Genomic DNA, 17590 nt, shown 5'->3' with positions numbered 1-17590 from the left:
GGGGGGGAAAAAAGGGACCGGATCACCTTGCCCTCCTCCCTCCTGTGCTGTGCAGGCGAGGGCAGAGCTCTCTGGCTGCAGCCCGGGCGCAGGAGGGAGATGGCTCCCGGTGCAGGGGGCTGCTCTCCTCCTCTCCCCCCACACTGTGACTCTCTTAAAGGTGACTTCAGCCTCCCGGGCTGTGCTGGGGTGCAGGGGGACCCCAGGGCACTGGGGAGATTGACCAAGGGGTGGACCAGGAATGGGTCAAGGATTATGTTCAATCCTGGGGCGGGGGACACGGATGTCCAAGTGTCTTTGCAGAGATTTTCTTTCTTCTTCCCCTTTTTCTTAAGATTCATTTATTTTTAACCTAGGACAGCTGCAAACTGCAAGCACTATCCTGCTAGAGTTGCTTATAAGACTTTTTTATTCAAAAGTTTATTTGAAATAATTAGCTTATGAGATCATTTATAAAGGAACTACTAGATATATTCAGAAAAACTAGAAGCCCCTCGTGACTCCAGGGTCAGCTCCTCTGCCCACTGTTACCCGCTGCTGTATCTGTTCTCCATCCTGAAGGCAGAAGCTGAAGGCGAATATCTATACAATGCTGAGCAATCCCACAATAAAAACCCTCTACTGTAGTAATCTAACAGGGCTTCAACCTACGGGGGTCAGTTAAGAAGCTGGTGGAGGTTGTTTTGCTGCGTTTAATGTTCATTCAGTATAAGAAAGCATTAATGGCTTGTTCTTTAGCAGGGGTGAGCTCTGCTGCTGCCTGGGTGCTGTGGCTGCCGATGAGCAAAAGGGAACAGGATTTATGGGTCTGACGTTGTTAAAATCACTTTCCAGCTGCTTTACCCTCTCTCTGAGGGAACACTTTGCCTCTAGCACCGATCCTGTTGGCAGCTCAGCCCTGCAGCAGGGGAAGGGTCACAATCGATGCCTGGAGGGGCAGGGGTGCCCGCTGTTAATCGCCTTGGAAAAGCAATATAAGAGCAGAAATGAAACAGAGCAAAAAAAAATAAAATGCAGGAGCTGGGATGCTGAAGACTGGACAGGCATCCGCTGGCATCCTCTTCTACTTGGCTGTTGTGGGGGAAAGAGAAGGGCGTCAGTAAGGTGGCTCCAGGAATTCCCAAAGCCCAAACTGCTTTTTCCATCACAACCTCCCCCTCCCCAGCAGTGCTTTGGTGCTGCCCTGGCTCTTGGGGGTGGACCTGTACCCCCCCAGCCCCCAGGGCTTTCCCCTTCCCAGTCCTTGTGTTTGGACTCACCTTTCTCCGCACCCAGCTTCAGCATGTCCACCCCGGAGAAGATCATCTCCTCCGGCTCCATGGTGGCAGCATCTGCAGGGAGAGGGCAGGACCTGGGTGCTGCACCCCTGGGGGCTGCCCATTGCCCCCCCACACCCCTCTGAGGGCAGCAGGGGCGAGCCTGCACCCCCCTCCACTGAACTGCAGGTTTGCGGGCAAGAGGGGGCCCATGGAAAACGTTGGCTGTGTGCCTTGGCTCTAGCTGCAGCTACCCAAGGAGGGCTGTGGATTTTAGGGTCCCCTCCTGCCTTAAGGCTTTCAGAGGGGGGTGAGGGACGTTCTCTACAGCTTGGGCACCCGCCTCTCCCTGGCAGCTCTCCTCCTCCCTAATCGCAAGCAGAACGAGGGGGCAGCATCCGTGCAAGCTGCTCGTTCCTCTCCTTGCCCTTCCCCATGACCTACCAGGGCAGTCCAGCTTTTCCCGAGTAGCCGTGCCCTCAATCCTGGTGCCATTTTTGTAGGAGCACCAGCAGTAGCCCGTGGAGGCATTGCACTGCTTGGGCAGGTAGTCGCCGTTCTCATCGCACTGCGGGCGGAAGTGACCCGGCCAGACACCCCCAGAATTGGCCTCAGCCTGGCACTTAGTTTGCACTAGGGCAATAAAAAACAAAGGGGAGACACCGTGAGCCCCCCCCAGGCCCTTCTACTGCCCAGCAGCCTCGGTGGGAGCTTTTTCTTCCAGAAGCAGTTAAATGAAATGTAAAAGGTGAGCAAGCCCCCCTCCCCCAGTGACCTTTCTAAAGCTCTTGGGCCAGCCCAGGACTGAGGGTTTGGTGTGGTGCTCCCGCTTTTTGGACATTTGCTGGTCCCAAATGCCCTGCAGGCAGCGGGCAGTGGCTCTGTGATGTCCCAAAGGCCACCAACCAGAGGTTCCCATGGAACAAAGAGGTTCCATGGTCAGGGGATGGAGGGTTGGTTGCCTTTGGGTAGCCCCGTGCTGGCACCTGCTGGGGATGGTCCCGAAGGGCCAGGCCCATCTCTCCCCAGCTCGGCAGCCCCTGTTCCTGTTACCTTTCTGGGCCGGAATCGCCTTCTGGTCCTGCTCCTTGGGGTTCTTGGCCATTTCAAAGAGCAGCCACTTGTGCATCCAGGATTCAAAGGACTGCAACAAGGGGAACCAGCACGTTAACCGGCATGGGTGGGGGGGGGTGGTGTGCACCACAGGGGAGCCATCCCACAAGCTCCAGCTTGGGCCAAGGAAGGTCGTGAGCACCACCGCCTTCCTCAGAGTGGGAGTAACCCAAGCCTGGCTCAAGCAGGGCTTTGTTTTTCCAAGTGGGGACAGCCCAGTCCCTCCCCAAAGTGGGGTGCTCCTAGAAGGGGAAGAGTAGGGTGGCAGCAAGCACTGACCTTCCAGTCCGCATCAGTCATGGTGTTCTTCAGGGTCTTCATGTTGCCCATCAGGTTGTCCTTCAGCTCCGGGAACATATTCTTGGGGTCTGCTTGCTGCAGAGTGACAACCATGGTGAGACAGGGCAAAGAAAAACAAGGGCAAGGGGAAGGTGAAGCTCTACTTATATCCACCAGCTGGACATTGCAGGAGGCGAGGAGCTCCCACCACCTCTGAGTGCCCCAAGAGCCCCCAGAGCCAGCCAAGAGACAGCAAGCTGGAAGCAGAGGGTCGCATCGCCTCCTGCAGCTACAGGGTCAGAGGGGGAGAAGGGACCTTACCAGTAGCAGGTGCTTCACTTGGTCCTCGGTTTTGTTGCTAGCGGGGGCCATGTCCTCAAGAGAAAAGGCAAAAGGGACAGCGTGAGCACGAGGGCTGGCAGCGGCAGCAGCCACCAAGCAGCGGTGGGTGGGCATCTCTTACCATGTTGCCCACAGAGGGGGCAAGCGGCATGACCCTCATGGCCAGGGGCGTGTTCACCATGGCCATCTTCATCTTGCTCACCGGCTTGGCACCTGCCGAGGAAGGAGCAGCGTGAGGGGCGCCGGGTTGGGTGGTCCGGGGTGGGGGGACCCGTCCCCTCTCCCTGGCCACCCCCGCACCACCACACTGGTGCCTGTGGGGCTACTGACTGGCAGGCAGTTTCCTCTGCAGTGCCTCCAGCTGCAGGTTCTGCGTGGTCTTGGTCAGCTTGCTGATCTGCCCGCTCTGCTGGTAGACAAAGTAGACGGTGACAGCCTGGCCAGCGATCAGGAGGGCCACCAGGATGGAGAATGTAGAGAGGGCAGCTTTGCGGCCCAATGCAGACCTGCAGGACATGGAGAGGGAGCTCAGCCCCAGCCACCGGCAGCGGGAGATATCCTCATACCCTGCCATCACCCGCCCACAAAAACCCCTCCTGCAGCCCACGTCACCCCGTCTGCGCCACCCCAAACACCCCCCTCCTGGGGGGTTTGCAGCCAGACAAATGCAAATTCCCCCATCGCAGCGTGCAGAAGTGAAATCTCAGCATGAAGGTCACACTGGGGGAACCGAAACCCGCTGTGGGGGCAGGCACGGGAGGGGTACCCGAGGAGCATGTGGGCACACGGGGGCTGCGGGCAGGGCACTGCCGGGGGATTTTGGGGCACAGCATCACTCTGGGCATCGCCTTTTGTAGGGTTAAAATTTTTTGTGCAAAAAGCGAAGGTGTGGGGCACCCCGAGCACAGAGACAGCACCCAGGCAGGCTGGGCAGGTGGGTGACACAGTTCTGCCGTCGCACTCGGGTGCCGAGGGAAGGCAAAGCCAAGCACCACGTGGCTGCTTGCCCTGTTGCCGAGGCCTCCCCGGGCCAGATCCTGCCCTGTCGGGGTGACCGGGGCACTGGTGGGGTGCAGCAGCACCCCAGGGAGCCACCATCTGCCTCCGCTGCCCGATGAGAGGGGGGGACACCCATGGGTGCTGCCTGCCCGCCACCGCTGCTGCAGGCAGTGTCCGGAGTTGGCCTCGCTGCCGGGATGTCTGCCTGGTGACTGATGATGTCAGAGCTCCCGGGCTTCTGATTAGCTGGAAGTGGTTTGGGGGGGGCCCTGTTTGGAGTGGGGGGGCCCCCAAGGCGGTTGGGAGATGGGGGCTGGCTGGGAAGTGGCGGGTGGCCCCACAAAGCCGCTGGGCTCGGGGTCTGCCCTGTGTCCCTGCCTGCCCCATGGCCATCCTCTGCCTCACCTGCCCCATAGCCACGTCATCGGCCTGTCTGCCCCACAGCCGCGCAGTGCCCCCAGCAGCCATGCTGCTCCCCATCCACCCCACAGCCATGACTTGAACCCCTCTGCCCCACGGCCATGCCCTCACCTGCCCCATAGCCACACTGTGAACCCGGCCACCCCACAGCCATGGTGTGTCCCCATCCAACCCAGAGATACAGTGACCCCCCCACGCCCCATAGCCACGCCGTGCCCCTGCCTGCCCCACAGCCATGCTCCAGCCCCTTCCACCCCATAGCCACGCCATGGCCACCGTGGCTCCACAGCACCCCATAGCCACAGTGTGACCCCCACCTTCCACCCCACAGTCACTCTGTGCCCCCTTGGCCCAACTGCATCCCCTTCCGCCCCACAGCCATGCATTTCCCCCTCTGCCCCACATCCCCGTTGTGCCCGTTTTGTCCTCCCTGTGCCCCCTTGATCCCACACCCCCGTGTCCCCAGCAGTGGCACCTCTGGCTGTCCCCAACACTGAGCACGCCGCTGGCGCGGTCGGAGAGGAGATCCCGCTGCTCTTCAGCCATGGCTCCGCTGTCGACACCCCAATCGGCAATGAGCACCCCGAGTGCTGACGCTGGAAATACCCCCCAGGCCCCCACCCTGCCCCACCACACCGGGGGGGCCCCCAAAAAAAAAGCCCCATTGGCTGCCAGCACTGGCATCACCTGTTGCCAGGCAGACATCTGCTCGGCAGGTCTCTGGTCCAGAAATAACGCTGGATGCGGCCATGAGCGCTGTGGCCACTTTGGGGGGCATCACTTGCCACCCCCCCACCACGGGCAGGTCACGACGCCCAGCCTGGTGACACGCGGTGCCATGGGCCTGGGGGCTCTGGTACCCCTTGGGGGGGCAGGAGGTGGGATATGGGGGTCCAGGATGTGGAGGTGGGATGGGGGAGGTGGGAGGCCACGGGGTGGGATGCTGTGGGGAGGGGTCCCCACGCTAAAGGCTGAGCAGGACCCTCTGCGGGGGCCTGTCGTCAGGGTACACCCCTCCTCCCTCACCTCCACCGTCAGGGAAAAGCTGCACTTTGGCCCAAACCCCCACCTCGAGGGTCATTTTGGAGCCCCCCTGGGTGGGCGGTGCTTGGCCAGCACCTCTCCGACTGAGGCGGTAATGATTCAAGGACCACCAAGTGTTTTCAAGCCCCCTCCCTCTTGCAGCACCCCTCTCGCCCTGCCTGCAACAGCTTCGGGGGGCTGAACCCCCAAACCTGAGAGGAACAGCCACCCCTCAAGGTGTGTGACCCCCAAAGCACCAGTGGGAGTGGGGCAGCGTGGGTCCCCAGCCCCCCCCCAGCCCACCCAGCGCTACGTAGGCGAGAGCAGCCATCCACCCCCATAATGCTGATTTTAGGGGATTTTATACAAGAACGTGGGGGCACCCCAAGGGTAACACAACCCCGATCCCAGCGCTGCGCTGGGGGGCTAGGCCTTGCCAGGCACGTCGCGCCCAGCACCGAGCCAGCTCCAGCGTCAGGACCCAGCACCACCACGGCCAGGGTTGAGCCAAAAGTGAAACTCCAAGCGTGAAATTAAAAGCAATCTGTCCGGGCATCACCAGTTACCAGGCAAACCTCCCGCTGCACGGCCCCAGCACCAGAAAGTGGTAAAATTAGGGCGAGCATGGGCCGGTTTCTTCAGCGACTCCATCCCTTCTCCTGGGTCAGTCCCGCAGCCGCCCCGCTGGCACGGCCAGCCCCCGGCAGCGCCCTGGGAGAGCGGCCTTGAGGAGTAATCTAAACGCATTTCTGAGGAGCAGGGCAGGGTCTCAGGGAAAATGCTGTTTCTGGAGGAGAAGCAGGTGCTGATGGGACGATGCTCCAGCTTCCTGGGTGGGAAATCACAGCGCCCGTGCTCAGAGCCCACTCCCGTCCCCCAGCTCATGGGACCCAGCCAGAAATCCCCGGGGCACCCAGGGGTGCCCAGACCCCCAGGCCCCAGGGTGTCCATCAGCCAGACCCCAGCCACCTCCGTCCCCAGCTCCATAAATTTTTCGTCTCTCCCGTTGCTCTCAGCCCACGGCAGGCACTGGGGGGTTTGGGGGGACACAGGTTTTTCTCGCAGCCCCAGCCCTCGCTCGGCTCCTCACCGAGGCCACAAGCCCCCCATGCGCTCTGGGCGCATCCATGGGCACCCTCAGCCCTAAGGGGAACTAAGGAAAGCCTGAACAGGAACTCGGCGAGCGAAAGCCTCAACAATTTCATGGAGCTGGGCCTGACTGCAAACCACAAACACAGGCGATGAACTGGGGGGTGGGGGGGAGCCCGGCTCCCCCCACAGCACCAAATCAGCCCTCGCTCTGCACACAGACATTTCCATTAACTTCTACAGTACTTCCCCCCCGCTGTACCTTTCTGCACAGGGCTGCAGCGTCTAAAGTGTCTTCAGTCTGTAAACTGATTTTCCTGGGAAGCTGCAGATCTTTTTACAGAGCAGCTCTCAGCCTGCCTTACCCCCCTCTCTCTTCCACAGCCTGAGGCTGACACCCAGACACAGCACAGGCTCATCACCACCCTGTCACCCCCGAGGCTTCATATTTGTGTACATTTTGTGCTGTCCATGAAAAACTTGACAGGCACCATTACAGGAGGGTGGGGAAGCATCTGTCTTTTGGGGGAAAAAGAAGCCATCTGGAGCAAGGAGCAGTTTCAGGTCTCAGCTCAGACCTGCCTGTTCCCCCAGGGACCTCAACCCAAGCTGGCAGAGCAATTATTTGAGGCAGGGAGGTGGAAATAACCCCACGGGCATTCACATGAAACCATTCATCACCAGCTGAGCCTCCACCTTGCAGCCCTCAGCCCCTGCACAGACCCACGTTTGGTGAACAAACCCACATTTCTCACTGCTCGTGAGACGACACCCAGGAGAGCTCCAAGCAAAGCCAAGGGGAACGGCTGAGCTGCAGGGCTCACCAGCAAACACAGACCCATCTCCAGGGACTTTGTGGGCTGGGGGTGCACTGCAGCCCCACCCCCCTGCCCCAAGCAGCCCCATGACCTCGCTGGGACAAGCATCCCTGCCAGGGAGACACAGGGTGGGCAGCCACGTGTCCCCCACCCACCCAGGGAGCCATCCCCCAGCTGCAGGGGGTTTGCAGGTGATGCAGCTCCTGGCCAAATCACACAAGACAAACCAGCTGCATAGGGGCAGGAACTGCAAGACACATGAAACACCTCCACGCCACTCAGCCCAGAGAGTCTTTCCCTCCAGAGAGCCCCGGGACGCGTGCTGGGCAGCCTGCTCTGCGCAGGGACAAGCCTGGCTCTCCGGTTTCTCTTCCTCAATCACCATTTCCTCCCTGGGGGGTTTCACACCAGTGCAGGAAGTTGTTTCAAAGACGTCAGGCCAGCTAAGAAATAAAAGCCATTTTTGCCATTAATTGTGCAGTGAGCCCAGGGAAGAGCTGGCCCGGGTGGCAAGTGGCACAGGTTGGGCTTACAGGAGCTCAGCCTCAACAGCCCCGTGCACCCAGCAGAGCTCCTGCTTCCAAAGATTAAGGGCTAATAAAGCAAATCCTCCTTCCTGTGCTAGGCAAAGCTCCCAGCACCTGTGTGAGCCCCAGAAAACCTCCCCAGGGGAGGATACACCCAGCAAGGCAGTAGCTCTGGGTTCAACAGGAGGGTCCCAGCTGGTGCTTCAGCAACTTCCTCTCCAGAGCCAAGCAAGGCCAAGGCCACCGGGGTGCCAACCAGGTCCGTGCTGCCCAGAGGTCGGCCTGATCCTGCTACATGGGGGGAACCCAGCATCTGGATGAAAAACCGCTTCCCTTCTCACGCCCTTGGAGCAGTACGGAGCAGACACCTTCCCATTCCCACATCCACCCTTACAACCAGCAGGGATAAAGTAGCTGGCACCAGGGTGGCTGCGGAAGGGAGACAGAACTGAGCAGAAAACATCCCAAACAGCACTCAGAACAATGAGCGAGGGTCTGTTACCTTTGTACCGCTGCAAAGGTCCTGCGTTGGATTTTATATTCCTGCAGAGCTTTCCCCAAACATACCCTGTGAAGCAGCCACGTTAACGTCACCTGGGACAGAGTAACACACATCAGAACAGCAACAGGTTTCACTGTATGTAAAAAAAAAATACTGACTAGAGCTGTTAGTTACACACACCCTCAGCTCCCGCAAACAGCGTCTCGCTCCCCTGCACTCCTCTGCCCTGTTCCCTCCTCAGTTCAGCTCCACATTGCCCGAGCCGCTGCTGGTTTCATGCTTTCAGCACCTTCTCCACACAGACTTCAAAGAACACTTTAAGTGCAGGAAAACAGTGGTTTGAACAGCAAATAGTGCACTTTTAAGACAGTAAGGGAAGTTTATGCTAAAGTTTTCCATGGCCACATATAAAATTACAAATTAAACGCTACGGCTGCGCCAAGGGAAACGCTGGCTTGGGAACATTGGTCCAGGCTGAGATTTTTTCCACAGAAAGAGGAACTCATGTATTAAGCAACAGTTTGCAGAAAACCCAGCAGCAGTTAGCTTGCTCACAAGCCCAGCTTTCTTTTCCACAGCAAGGACATCTCCAAGAGATCACGACTCACTCTGAAACCGCAAGCATCCAAGTAGTTTTCACTGCAAAGACTGACATGCACCACGGCTGCCGATCAGCCAGCCCGCTTTGCTACTCACTCCCTTTTACTGTGCAAGAGCTGTGGCTTGACAACTGAAGACCGAGCTTGACAGGAGCAACGTGCCCTGGATCCGGTCCAGCCGGAGTAACTTAACCAGAACAGAGACTGCTCTGAGAACAGAGCGCCTCCAGCACCACCACCAGGCACAGGGGCCCTTCCCGTCAGGGGAGGGAGGCTCAGGAGAGGTGGGCAGGGGAAGGAATCCCCCGCGAAGCCTTTTAAGACGCAAAGGTGTGGGAAAGAGCCAACGTGAAAGTGGTGAAGGCTGAGGGTCTCGGGATCTGCAGGCAGACCTTGTCCAAGAGCCCAGGACATTAGAACGCTGCCTTCCAGCTTCACTTTATAGGTCACACATGTATAAAACTATTCATATTTGCCATATAACTGTGCTAAGGATCCTAAAGTTTTTCAACCAATTTGATAAAAATCACTTAAACCTGACCACAAGTATTCCCGGACAAACATTCTCCCAGCTCCAGAGGAGCTCGCTCGCTCCTCGCCAGGAGTCCCACTGAACAGTACGTGACCGCAGGGGCAGAGGCACCGCACCACGAGCTGCGGCCACCTCTACACTAAAGCACCACAGGCCCCGCAGCGCTGGGGAGGGGGCAGGACAGCGACAGACCCCCGGCGCAACAGGCGCTGCGCTCCGAGGGCTGACATCACCACCGCACAGGAGGAATCCCAACGGTTTCATCTCTCTCGAGCTGGAGAAGAACTTTGACACCATGAGCAGCCAGAACCCTCCTATCTTAAACTATACTTCAAGTACTGTACGCCCATGAATCTCCTCTTGGCCTAAAATCCTGGTCCAGCCGAGGAAGCGGCAGGAACAGGAGCGGTATCAAAGCCTGGAGAGCTCGGAAGAGAACACTGGCAAAGGTGGAAGTGGGCATTTATTCCAGGTGATGGCAGCACATTCCACAGAGGGCAAACATCAGTGGGGGAAGCAGGGCATGACTAACAATGAGAAGGCATTTTTCTTAAATACCTCTGGAAGTATAAATATATAAACAGAGCAGCTGAGAGCTGTAATTCCAGGGCTTTTAGAAGCTTCTCCCATGATATTCAAAAGCCAACAGTACTAACAACAACCCCGAAGCAGAAGCCCAACTTCAGAGCCCAGCTTCAGAGCATAAGCCATTTGTGGATGTAATTAACCTGAAGCCACTCAACTGATTGTACCTCAGTAAGAAAACACGCAGCTGAGAAGAGGTTTAAAAGAGAGCTTTAATAACGAAAGGTGCAGCGTTGTTTACAGACGACGTCCACGGCGACCACCCTTTCTGCGAGTGCTGTCAGAGGGGATGGGGGTGACATCCTCTGCAGGGAGAAGAGAACAAAAAACACAGTTACCTTCCAGAGGTACCCCAAGAAACCGAGCAGGCACAGCCACCCAACCCCAGCAGTCACCCCAACACCCCACAGCCACACCTCGGCAGTCAGCCACTGCAGGAGCCACGCACAGGCAGAGCCAATGCTCCAGGGGAGTGGAGATGTTTGGGAACTCACCCAGGGCTGGGTAGCCGGGGCTTTAATGCTTAGGAAACAAAAATCCCAATCTCCCATCCCACTCAAATCACACAGCCCTTCCGAAGAAACAGAGGGTGCTTGATGAAACTTTCAGAGCAGCCAACACCAGTGCTTCTTGTGACTCCCCTACAGTTTGGGACTCTCCCTCAAACAGTTAGAGAAACTCCATTATTACTGAGTCACAGTCCTAAACCGAGACCAACACAGTATCGCTGGGAGACTGAACAGCTCTGGCACAAATGCTGTTATGTCAGAGGAGCATCAGCACCCTGCTGTGCAGCTGGGGTTTACTGTGCAGACAGAAACTTGGTTTCTGAAGGCTGCTCTCGCCACCTCCTGGTGAACTGTCAGGTTAAGAATCTGTTTAAATTAAATCATACCTTCAGTGCCATCTGACAGAGGCCAAGACGAACATCCCAAAGTTAAATCATCAAATCATCATACCAAGTGGCACATATGTCTACAGAGCTCCTTTTACTAAAAAATGCCTCAAAACTCTGGTATTTGTTTGGTTTTGGTTTGGTTTGTTTGCTCTACACTGATATACCATGACACACAGATCTAGCTATCGCTGTCTCCACCACTCACCAATGCGGCCGATCTTCATTCCAGATCGGGCCAGAGCTCTCAGGGCTGACTGGGCACCAGGTCCAGGAGTTTTGGTCCTGGAGGAGAGAGTTAGAACCAATAACCCCTTCAATGATTCAGAAGTTGAACACAACCGACAATCTTAAAACCAGTTTCCCCATCCCAAAACGTTCAAGTACTAGAACTCACCCTCCTCTGTTCCCAGACCTAAACCATTCACAATCAGCCACCAGACAGGCACTTCACTGTCATTCCAAGGTAACACGCCTCCAAGTTTGACAGCAGCTCCCCATCCACTACTACCGGGTAACTAAGAGCACACCCCAGCTCCAGTCAACTGGAGACACCCACTCAGGATGAGCTCCAGATGCTCAGTGAGAGACGACATCAGCCAGTAGTCATACAAAGTGACAGACACCCTTCGGGTCAAGTTTAAAGTCAAGTTTGGAGGGTGCATCCCCCTTACCAACTGAGGCAGTGCAAAGAAGGGATGTGGTGCCATCTGGCATGGTTCTAAGACCGGACACATCCTCTGGGAATGCCAGGCCAAGCCCCTCCAACGTACCTATTTCCACCGGTAGCACGCAGCTTGATGTGCAGGGCAGTGATGCCCAGTTCCTTGCACCGCTGGGCAACGTCCTGGGCTGCCAGCATAGCCGCGTAGGGAGAAGACTCATCTCTGTCTGCCTTCACCTTCATGCCGCCAGTCACACGGCAGATAGTTTCCCTGTGGAAGGGAAAGACAACATTCAGAAAAAAAGCCCTTCCTCTTTCCTCCCCACAAACCAGCTTCTGGGTACAGACAGAACCTGTTATTTTGAATGTTACTGGATCAATGCGCTGCCATCCAGTACCCTGAAGACAATATTCATCACAGAGGAGCACACCAAGCCATGTGGTTCACATACACACACCGTCGTATCTTACAGCTCAGCAGAAGGTCAAGGACTTTGGTGGAACCTCTAGCCAAATGTTATTGACGTTTCCAAAGCCAAAGAAGCCAGGTACTGCAGGGAAGTGGCCAGCGTTCAATACTCACTTGCCAGAGAGATCAGTCACATGGACAAAAGTGTCATTGAAGGAAGCAAAGATATGGCAGACGCCGAAGACGTTTTCTCCTTCAGCAACCTGAGGGCCCAAGCTGATGACCTGCTCTTCCTTCTTCTCCTTGCCCTTACGAGGTGCCATTTCTGAACAGCAACAAGAGAGAAGTGTGAGCGATGGTGGATTTCTCAGCATTCTCTTACAGGACTTTACGAAATTCCCTGCTACTGCAACCTTTTACTAAACCAGATAAATGAGTTACCGCTGGCAAAACACAGGTAGTAATTTTGGGGTACAAGCAGGCTTCTTATAAACCCCATGATTCCTGGATTTGCTGTATGCTGCCAGACAGGTCATCACCCACAACTGCGTAGCGGGGTCTCTGCTGCTGCACTTCACAGCAGGAGCTACCCGAGCTGTGCTTCAGGGCAGCTGATGTCCCCAGGCACCACTGCAGGGAGGGAGCGCCTTTCCTTGACAGCCAGCAACGCTGAGGCCTTCCCCTTTCCCGTTTATATGGCTTTAAGGAAAGAAGATACCTAACTAAACAATTAAAGACCCAGGTACTGTCACAAAGCTCTGACTCTGAAAACCGTTCAAGTTCTAGCTTGGGTTTTTCCATGTTACTGGTCTCCTAACCACATCCTTGGGACTAGCCCAGGTCAGCCTCCTGTCCCTGGAGCCTACACCCAGCCATGGAAGGCGGCCGGAGCAGCACTCGGCAGTGCCTGGTTAGGTGCCCGGGGTTCCTGTGTGCTGCTGAGCACAGGGAGGAGGTGGCCTGTTGCCTTCTCCAGCCAAAGACCAGCTGCAACTGGCACCTCGCACAAGAGAAAAGTTTAACTGTGTCTAATGACGTCTGAGTTCATCAAGGAAATCAACCCGAGCACAACCTACTTCCACCCGCAGGCCTCAGCCCCACGCTCCCTTCCCCACAGAAAACAGCACCGGCTGTTAAACCAAGGCCCCCGCGGCCCCTCTGACAGAGCCCCGGCCCCTTCCCGACACTGCCGGCCGACGGCCCCATGGCCGCCACCGGCCCCAGCCGGGAGCCAGAGCCCAGCGATACCGCCCCGACAGACGGACACCGAGCGCCGGGCGCTGTAACACCGATCCTGACCTCAGAGCCACGGACCCGCCGCTCCTCAGCGCCCACCCGACACCGCACCGGACACAGCCCCGGCCCTCAGGGCCCAGCGGGCGGGGGGAGGCTCGCACCGCCGCCGCGCTCGGAGCTGAGCCGGCTCACAACCGCCTCCCGCAGCCTCGGCCAAGCACAGAGCCGCGGCCTTACCCCGCGGCCCGGCCTCCCCGCTCCTCCACCCCGCCAGGCCCGGAGCGCCGGCATTCCCCGGGGTGCCCAACTACGCCAGCCCCCGGCTCGCCCGCGGCCTAGCGCCCCGCTCCGCCGGGCGCGGCTCCCCCACGCCGGCCGCACTGCCCCGGGGAGCCCCGGGCCCAAGAAGGGGAGCGGCAGACGGAGAGGCCGCGGCAAGGCGCAGGCAGGCGGATGGCGGCGGATACGCCACAGCCCCACACTCACCTGCACGTCTCCTCCGGCGGCCGCCGCTGGAAAGGAAGCGGTAGGGTCAGGGGGCGGAGGTCACCGCCGCTCACCCGGAAGTGATGGCGGGAGGCGGCCGAGAGCCGCGGGGGAAGCGGCGTGTCCCCGCTCGCAGGCGGAGGACTCTGCCCCGATCCCGCCGCGCCGGCCGCCGCCGTAAAACCGTGAACGGCGCTCCCGGGGGCAAGCCGGGCCGACCTCCTCAAGATGGCGCGGCCGCCTCGCCCGCCCGGGTCCCTCCCCAAGATGGCGGCGGCCGCCTCCCCGAGGTCCCTCCCCAAGATGGCGGCGGCTGCTTGCCGAGGGTCCCTTCCCAAGATGGCGGCGGGCGCGGATGCGCAGTTGGGTATTTGTGCTCCAGACAGAGCCGTTCTGGGAGAGCGTTGGAAACGCAGGCCTGAACCGGTTTAAAAAACAACTGGAGGAAAATCGGTGTAATGCCAGCACGCAGCCCCTTCCTCCCAGCCACGCAGCCAGCCGGCGCTGCCCGGGCTCAGCTAGAGGTGCAGGCCTTGCCCCCTTGCTCCGCTGTCGGGTGGCTGAGCGTGGCGAGGGGTGGTGGGGGCCCAGGCTTGTCCCTGCTCTGAGCTCAGGCCGCAGCCCTGACCACAAGAAGGTGTTTGTACATCCCCTTATGGGTAAATTCCCATAGTGGTTTTCCTATATGGAAGTCGAGTATTTTAATGAGGATTGATTTCAATACACCTAATTCTCTGTTGGGAACTCAGGTGGCCGATGGGAGTGGTGTAGGCTTCGCAGCTGTGAGCGATGGTGCAGGGACTACCACCCAGAGCAATTACCAAGGGAGATTTGTTCCACCTCTACAGTAAACAGAATGTAAATTTGTAAAGTTTTACATTAAGGTGGTCCAACAAGCAAATATTTTTTTAGGGGAGCATCCACGTGCCCAGCAAGGCTGATGTCTTTTCCTTTCTCTGGTCAAGCATCCCAGGTCCCTTCAGGATGCAAAACCTCTCAGCTGCCACCAGGGTTTGGTCCGTGAGACTCGCTGCACTCCACTGTGCTGGGCTTATTCCTCAGGAAAGCTCTCTGTAACTCACGGGTGCCACCATAACGCCTGCCTTGACCCCGCGGGCCACCCACACCCGCTCCTCTCTCTGTTAGCAGTTTGCCACTGCGTCGGGGATCTTCCTGTTTAAATATTGAAGGAGAGGCTTTTAAAAGATACATTGGCGAGACTGCTGTAATTCCAGCCAGGGGCTCCAGTGACACCAACCGTGGCCTGATTTGAAGGAAGAGGGAAGGAAGGGGTTAGCAGCAGCTGAGCGCTGCAGAGGCCAGCCTGTGTCAGGCCACGTGTGCAGTGACCCGTCCGAAAAGGAGCTGTGGGGACAGTGAAGGGTGCGCGGGCAGCCCGAGCCAGGCAGGGTGGGTTTCTCCCCAGGGAGCCACGTGTGCAGGGCAGGCTGTGACGATCCTCCGCAAGGCTTGCACCAGCCTACAGATGTTCCCCTGGAACAGCTGTAAGCCAGAGGCAAGGAAACGGGCAAGCCTCCACTTATGGGGCAACAGGCTGAAATAACCAGATGAGCTTCTAAAAAAAAAAAAAAACCACCCAGCAGTTCAAAATACAACACTGCTCTCAGCCCCAAAGCAGCTGAGAGGCCGGCTGCTCCCAGTCCCTCCAGGCTCTGTGTGGGATGGGGCTTTCTCCACTCCCAAGCACAAATTCTTTTCTTTCGCTTTGCCTTGCATCAGTCCTGGAGTGTCTGCAAGGGAACTGCCTGCCCTGCAAAATGTTCCTGGGGCTCAAATGCCAGCTCTGGCCAGGCTGTCCTAGCTGCCGAGGACAGCGCTGAGGACCTTCCCAGGCTGGGATGAACAAGAAGGGAGGCACCCGGCAGGGACTGCAAGGGTTGCATCCTCCAGCCTGGCAGGGAAGGATGCTCAGGCCACAGTGGGGTCAGTGCCAGAGATGATGTGTATTTGCTTTGAGAAATCCCCCAGATTTAGTTCCTTAATGGTAATTAACATTCCAGCTGCTCCTTGGTAATAGCCTCTCCAGCCCATGGGAAACCCACAGACACAGTGACGCTGCAGGCGGATTTCATAACTCAGCCGGTGACTAAACAAAAAGGGAGCCCAAGAGCCAAAGCAAATGGAAATGCTGCCCTCGACCTCTTCTCCTGCCGGGCTTTGGTCCTGGTGTAAACTGGTCCTGGCTGAGAGGGGTCAGTGGGAAGCAACTGGCCTGACCTGCAAAGGCCCCAGCTCCGAGCTTCCTGCAAGCAGGAATTTTTGGCATTCGAATGTCACTGTTTCCGTGACTGCGTCTTGTTCCCACGAGCCACCAGACCAGTGGCCTTACTGGTGGCCTTGAAACAGAGACTGGAAGTGGAAGAGGCCAAAACTCTCCTTGGAGGCTGAACCCTTGCTGTCTGCCTGGAATGGAGCAGGGTCTGTGGCTGGGGCTCTCCAACAGTTCCAGGCCCCTCAAAATGGCATCTTTCCTCTAATAGCCCCAGCAAAGAGAAATTCAGAGTCCCAGATGCAGCCATTCACAGGTAAAAAAAAGAAGAAGCTTTTCCATTCACTTTTAAGGCTGGTTTTAGTTTCAGAAAGGCAGTTTGTGCATGCACACATGTAAAATGATGTGTCAGAAACAGGCGTAAGAAGATTAAAAAAGAAATCTCCAACGCTGAAGTTAAAGCACTTAAGGAATTGGCAGAGACTTCAAGAGCCGGTTTCTGGTCCTAATGAAGTTGGTGGAAGTGCTGCCATGGACTTCAAGGGGACTATAATTTGGCTGTAACTCAGTAGGGAGCTGAAAGTGTTGATTAATAAATTGGAGACAATGCGGAGGAAAGCCGCTGCACTTCTTTCCGACAGATGTGCTGAAGAAGAGCCTGTAAGTTAAAGCATGCAGGAAAGGAACTGGTTTCCTTTGTGTTTGCAAATAGAAGACAGGCAAAAAAAAAGCTACCTGATACTCATGTAAAATGGTAGAACTGGTATTAATAAATACCAATGCCTTTCTGAGCAGCCTGTTTCCAGTGAGTAGGTCATACTTTTTAAAAAAATGTATTAGCAAATGCCAGACCAAGAATTCAACAAATTCCTTTTTCTCAGAAGTAATTATCCAGTGGAAAACTTTACCGCTGGAGATTGTGGATTCTGCAGATTGTCCTCGGAGTTTGGTGCATGCCTTTGATTACTCATTGCTGGCTTTTTGCTCAATGATTTGTGCATGAATCTCCTCTGCTAGAACTCTGACAGAGGTTAGCATGGCCTCAGAAATCTGTTCCCAGTGGAGATACATTTTCAGGCTGAGTTTGCAAATCATTTAAGGCTGAAAAAAAAATCCCTTTAATACCCTTTACAGCAGTTTGCAGTTGAAAAACTTCCTGTTTGTCCCTTTTTATTTTCTGAGCTTTCAAGTACCTTTGGTTACTGGTAGGCAAGATATTCAGGGATCTTCAGAGAAAAGGCTTGTGAGGGAAGTGAAATGTTTAAGGATAAGGAGTCTTCGACTTCAATGAGCGCTTCGGAGTGCGTTAGAAAATTTGCAGCCATAATTGTCTGCAATTCTTTGTGTCTCCTTCCCTACGATTTCCTTTCTTGTTTTCTTTTTGTTTGTTTATCTGCCCGTTTCATTTGACTGAAATTGTTTCCTTGCCTCCTGTTAAGTCGGAAGCTCTCCCAGAGCACACTGCCAAAACCAAACCCAACAGACCTTCTGCCACATCTCATCCCCGCCGGCTGGACATGAAACTTGTCCCCATGGGCTGGACATGAAACCTGGCGGGGTTTTCTTCATGCACTGCATCCCTTCTC

General features: G+C 56.6%; 2 protein-coding genes across 4 annotated transcripts in view; both read right to left on the bottom strand.

Annotated features, from left to right (window-relative positions):
- Positions 1 to 391: 391 nt before the first annotated feature.
- Positions 392 to 5035, bottom strand: CD74 (CD74 molecule). 2 transcript variants are annotated; one of them, XM_074883961.1, is made up of 9 exons: positions 4885 to 5035; positions 3321 to 3496; positions 3112 to 3203; positions 2970 to 3023; positions 2649 to 2744; positions 2310 to 2400; positions 1701 to 1889; positions 1260 to 1331; positions 392 to 1071 (listed from the first exon to the last, which is right to left on the bottom strand). In XM_074883961.1, exons 1-9 carry the CDS (start codon positions 4953 to 4955, stop codon positions 1064 to 1066), a joined length of 849 nt encoding a protein of 282 aa, XP_074740062.1. In that variant the 5' UTR covers positions 4956 to 5035; the 3' UTR covers positions 392 to 1063. The 2 variants fall into 2 exon arrangements, with proteins under 2 accessions (XP_074740062.1, XP_074740063.1); XM_074883962.1 differs by lacking the exon at positions 1701 to 1889.
- Positions 5036 to 10277: 5242 nt separating this feature from the next.
- RPS14 (ribosomal protein S14) overlaps positions 10278 to 17590 on the bottom strand; it is a 65628-nt gene continuing 58315 nt past the window's right edge. Inside the window, exons 1-5 of one of the 2 annotated variants that reach the window (XM_074883965.1) lie at positions 13775 to 14005; positions 12227 to 12377; positions 11753 to 11914; positions 11188 to 11264; positions 10278 to 10389 (exon numbers count right to left, since the gene is read on the bottom strand). In XM_074883965.1, coding sequence (XP_074740066.1) covers positions 10322 to 10389; positions 11188 to 11264; positions 11753 to 11914; positions 12227 to 12375 — 456 coding nt within the window. In that variant the 5' untranslated portion in view covers positions 12376 to 12377; positions 13775 to 14005 and the 3' untranslated portion in view covers positions 10278 to 10321. Of the gene's footprint in view, positions 10390 to 11187; positions 11265 to 11752; positions 11915 to 12226; positions 12378 to 13774; positions 14006 to 17590 lie in introns of those variants that run through there. The other variant, XM_074883966.1, reaches the window with a different exon arrangement.

This window comes from Strix uralensis, chromosome 14 (assembly GCF_047716275.1).
Source record: "Strix uralensis isolate ZFMK-TIS-50842 chromosome 14, bStrUra1, whole genome shotgun sequence".
Classification (NCBI taxonomy): domain Eukaryota; kingdom Metazoa; phylum Chordata; class Aves; order Strigiformes; family Strigidae; genus Strix; species Strix uralensis.
This window is presented reverse-complemented; position numbering and strand designations above follow the sequence as displayed.

What these genes read in the sequence shown, in the direction of transcription:
- CD74 (XM_074883961.1), bottom strand. Translation starts at nt 4,955, where the DNA reads ATGGCTGAAGAGCAGCGGGATCTCCTCTCCGACCGCGCCAGCGGCGTG. An exon ending in AAGTGAAGCACCTGCTACTG is followed by an intron (nt 2,745 to 2,969) that starts GTAAGGTCCCTT and finishes GTCACTCTGCAG; the next exon opens with CAAGCAGACCCCAAGAATAT. An exon ending in GGAAAAGCTGGACTGCCCTG is followed by an intron (nt 1,332 to 1,700) that starts GTAGGTCATGGG and finishes CTCTCCCTGCAG; the next exon opens with ATGCTGCCACCATGGAGCCG.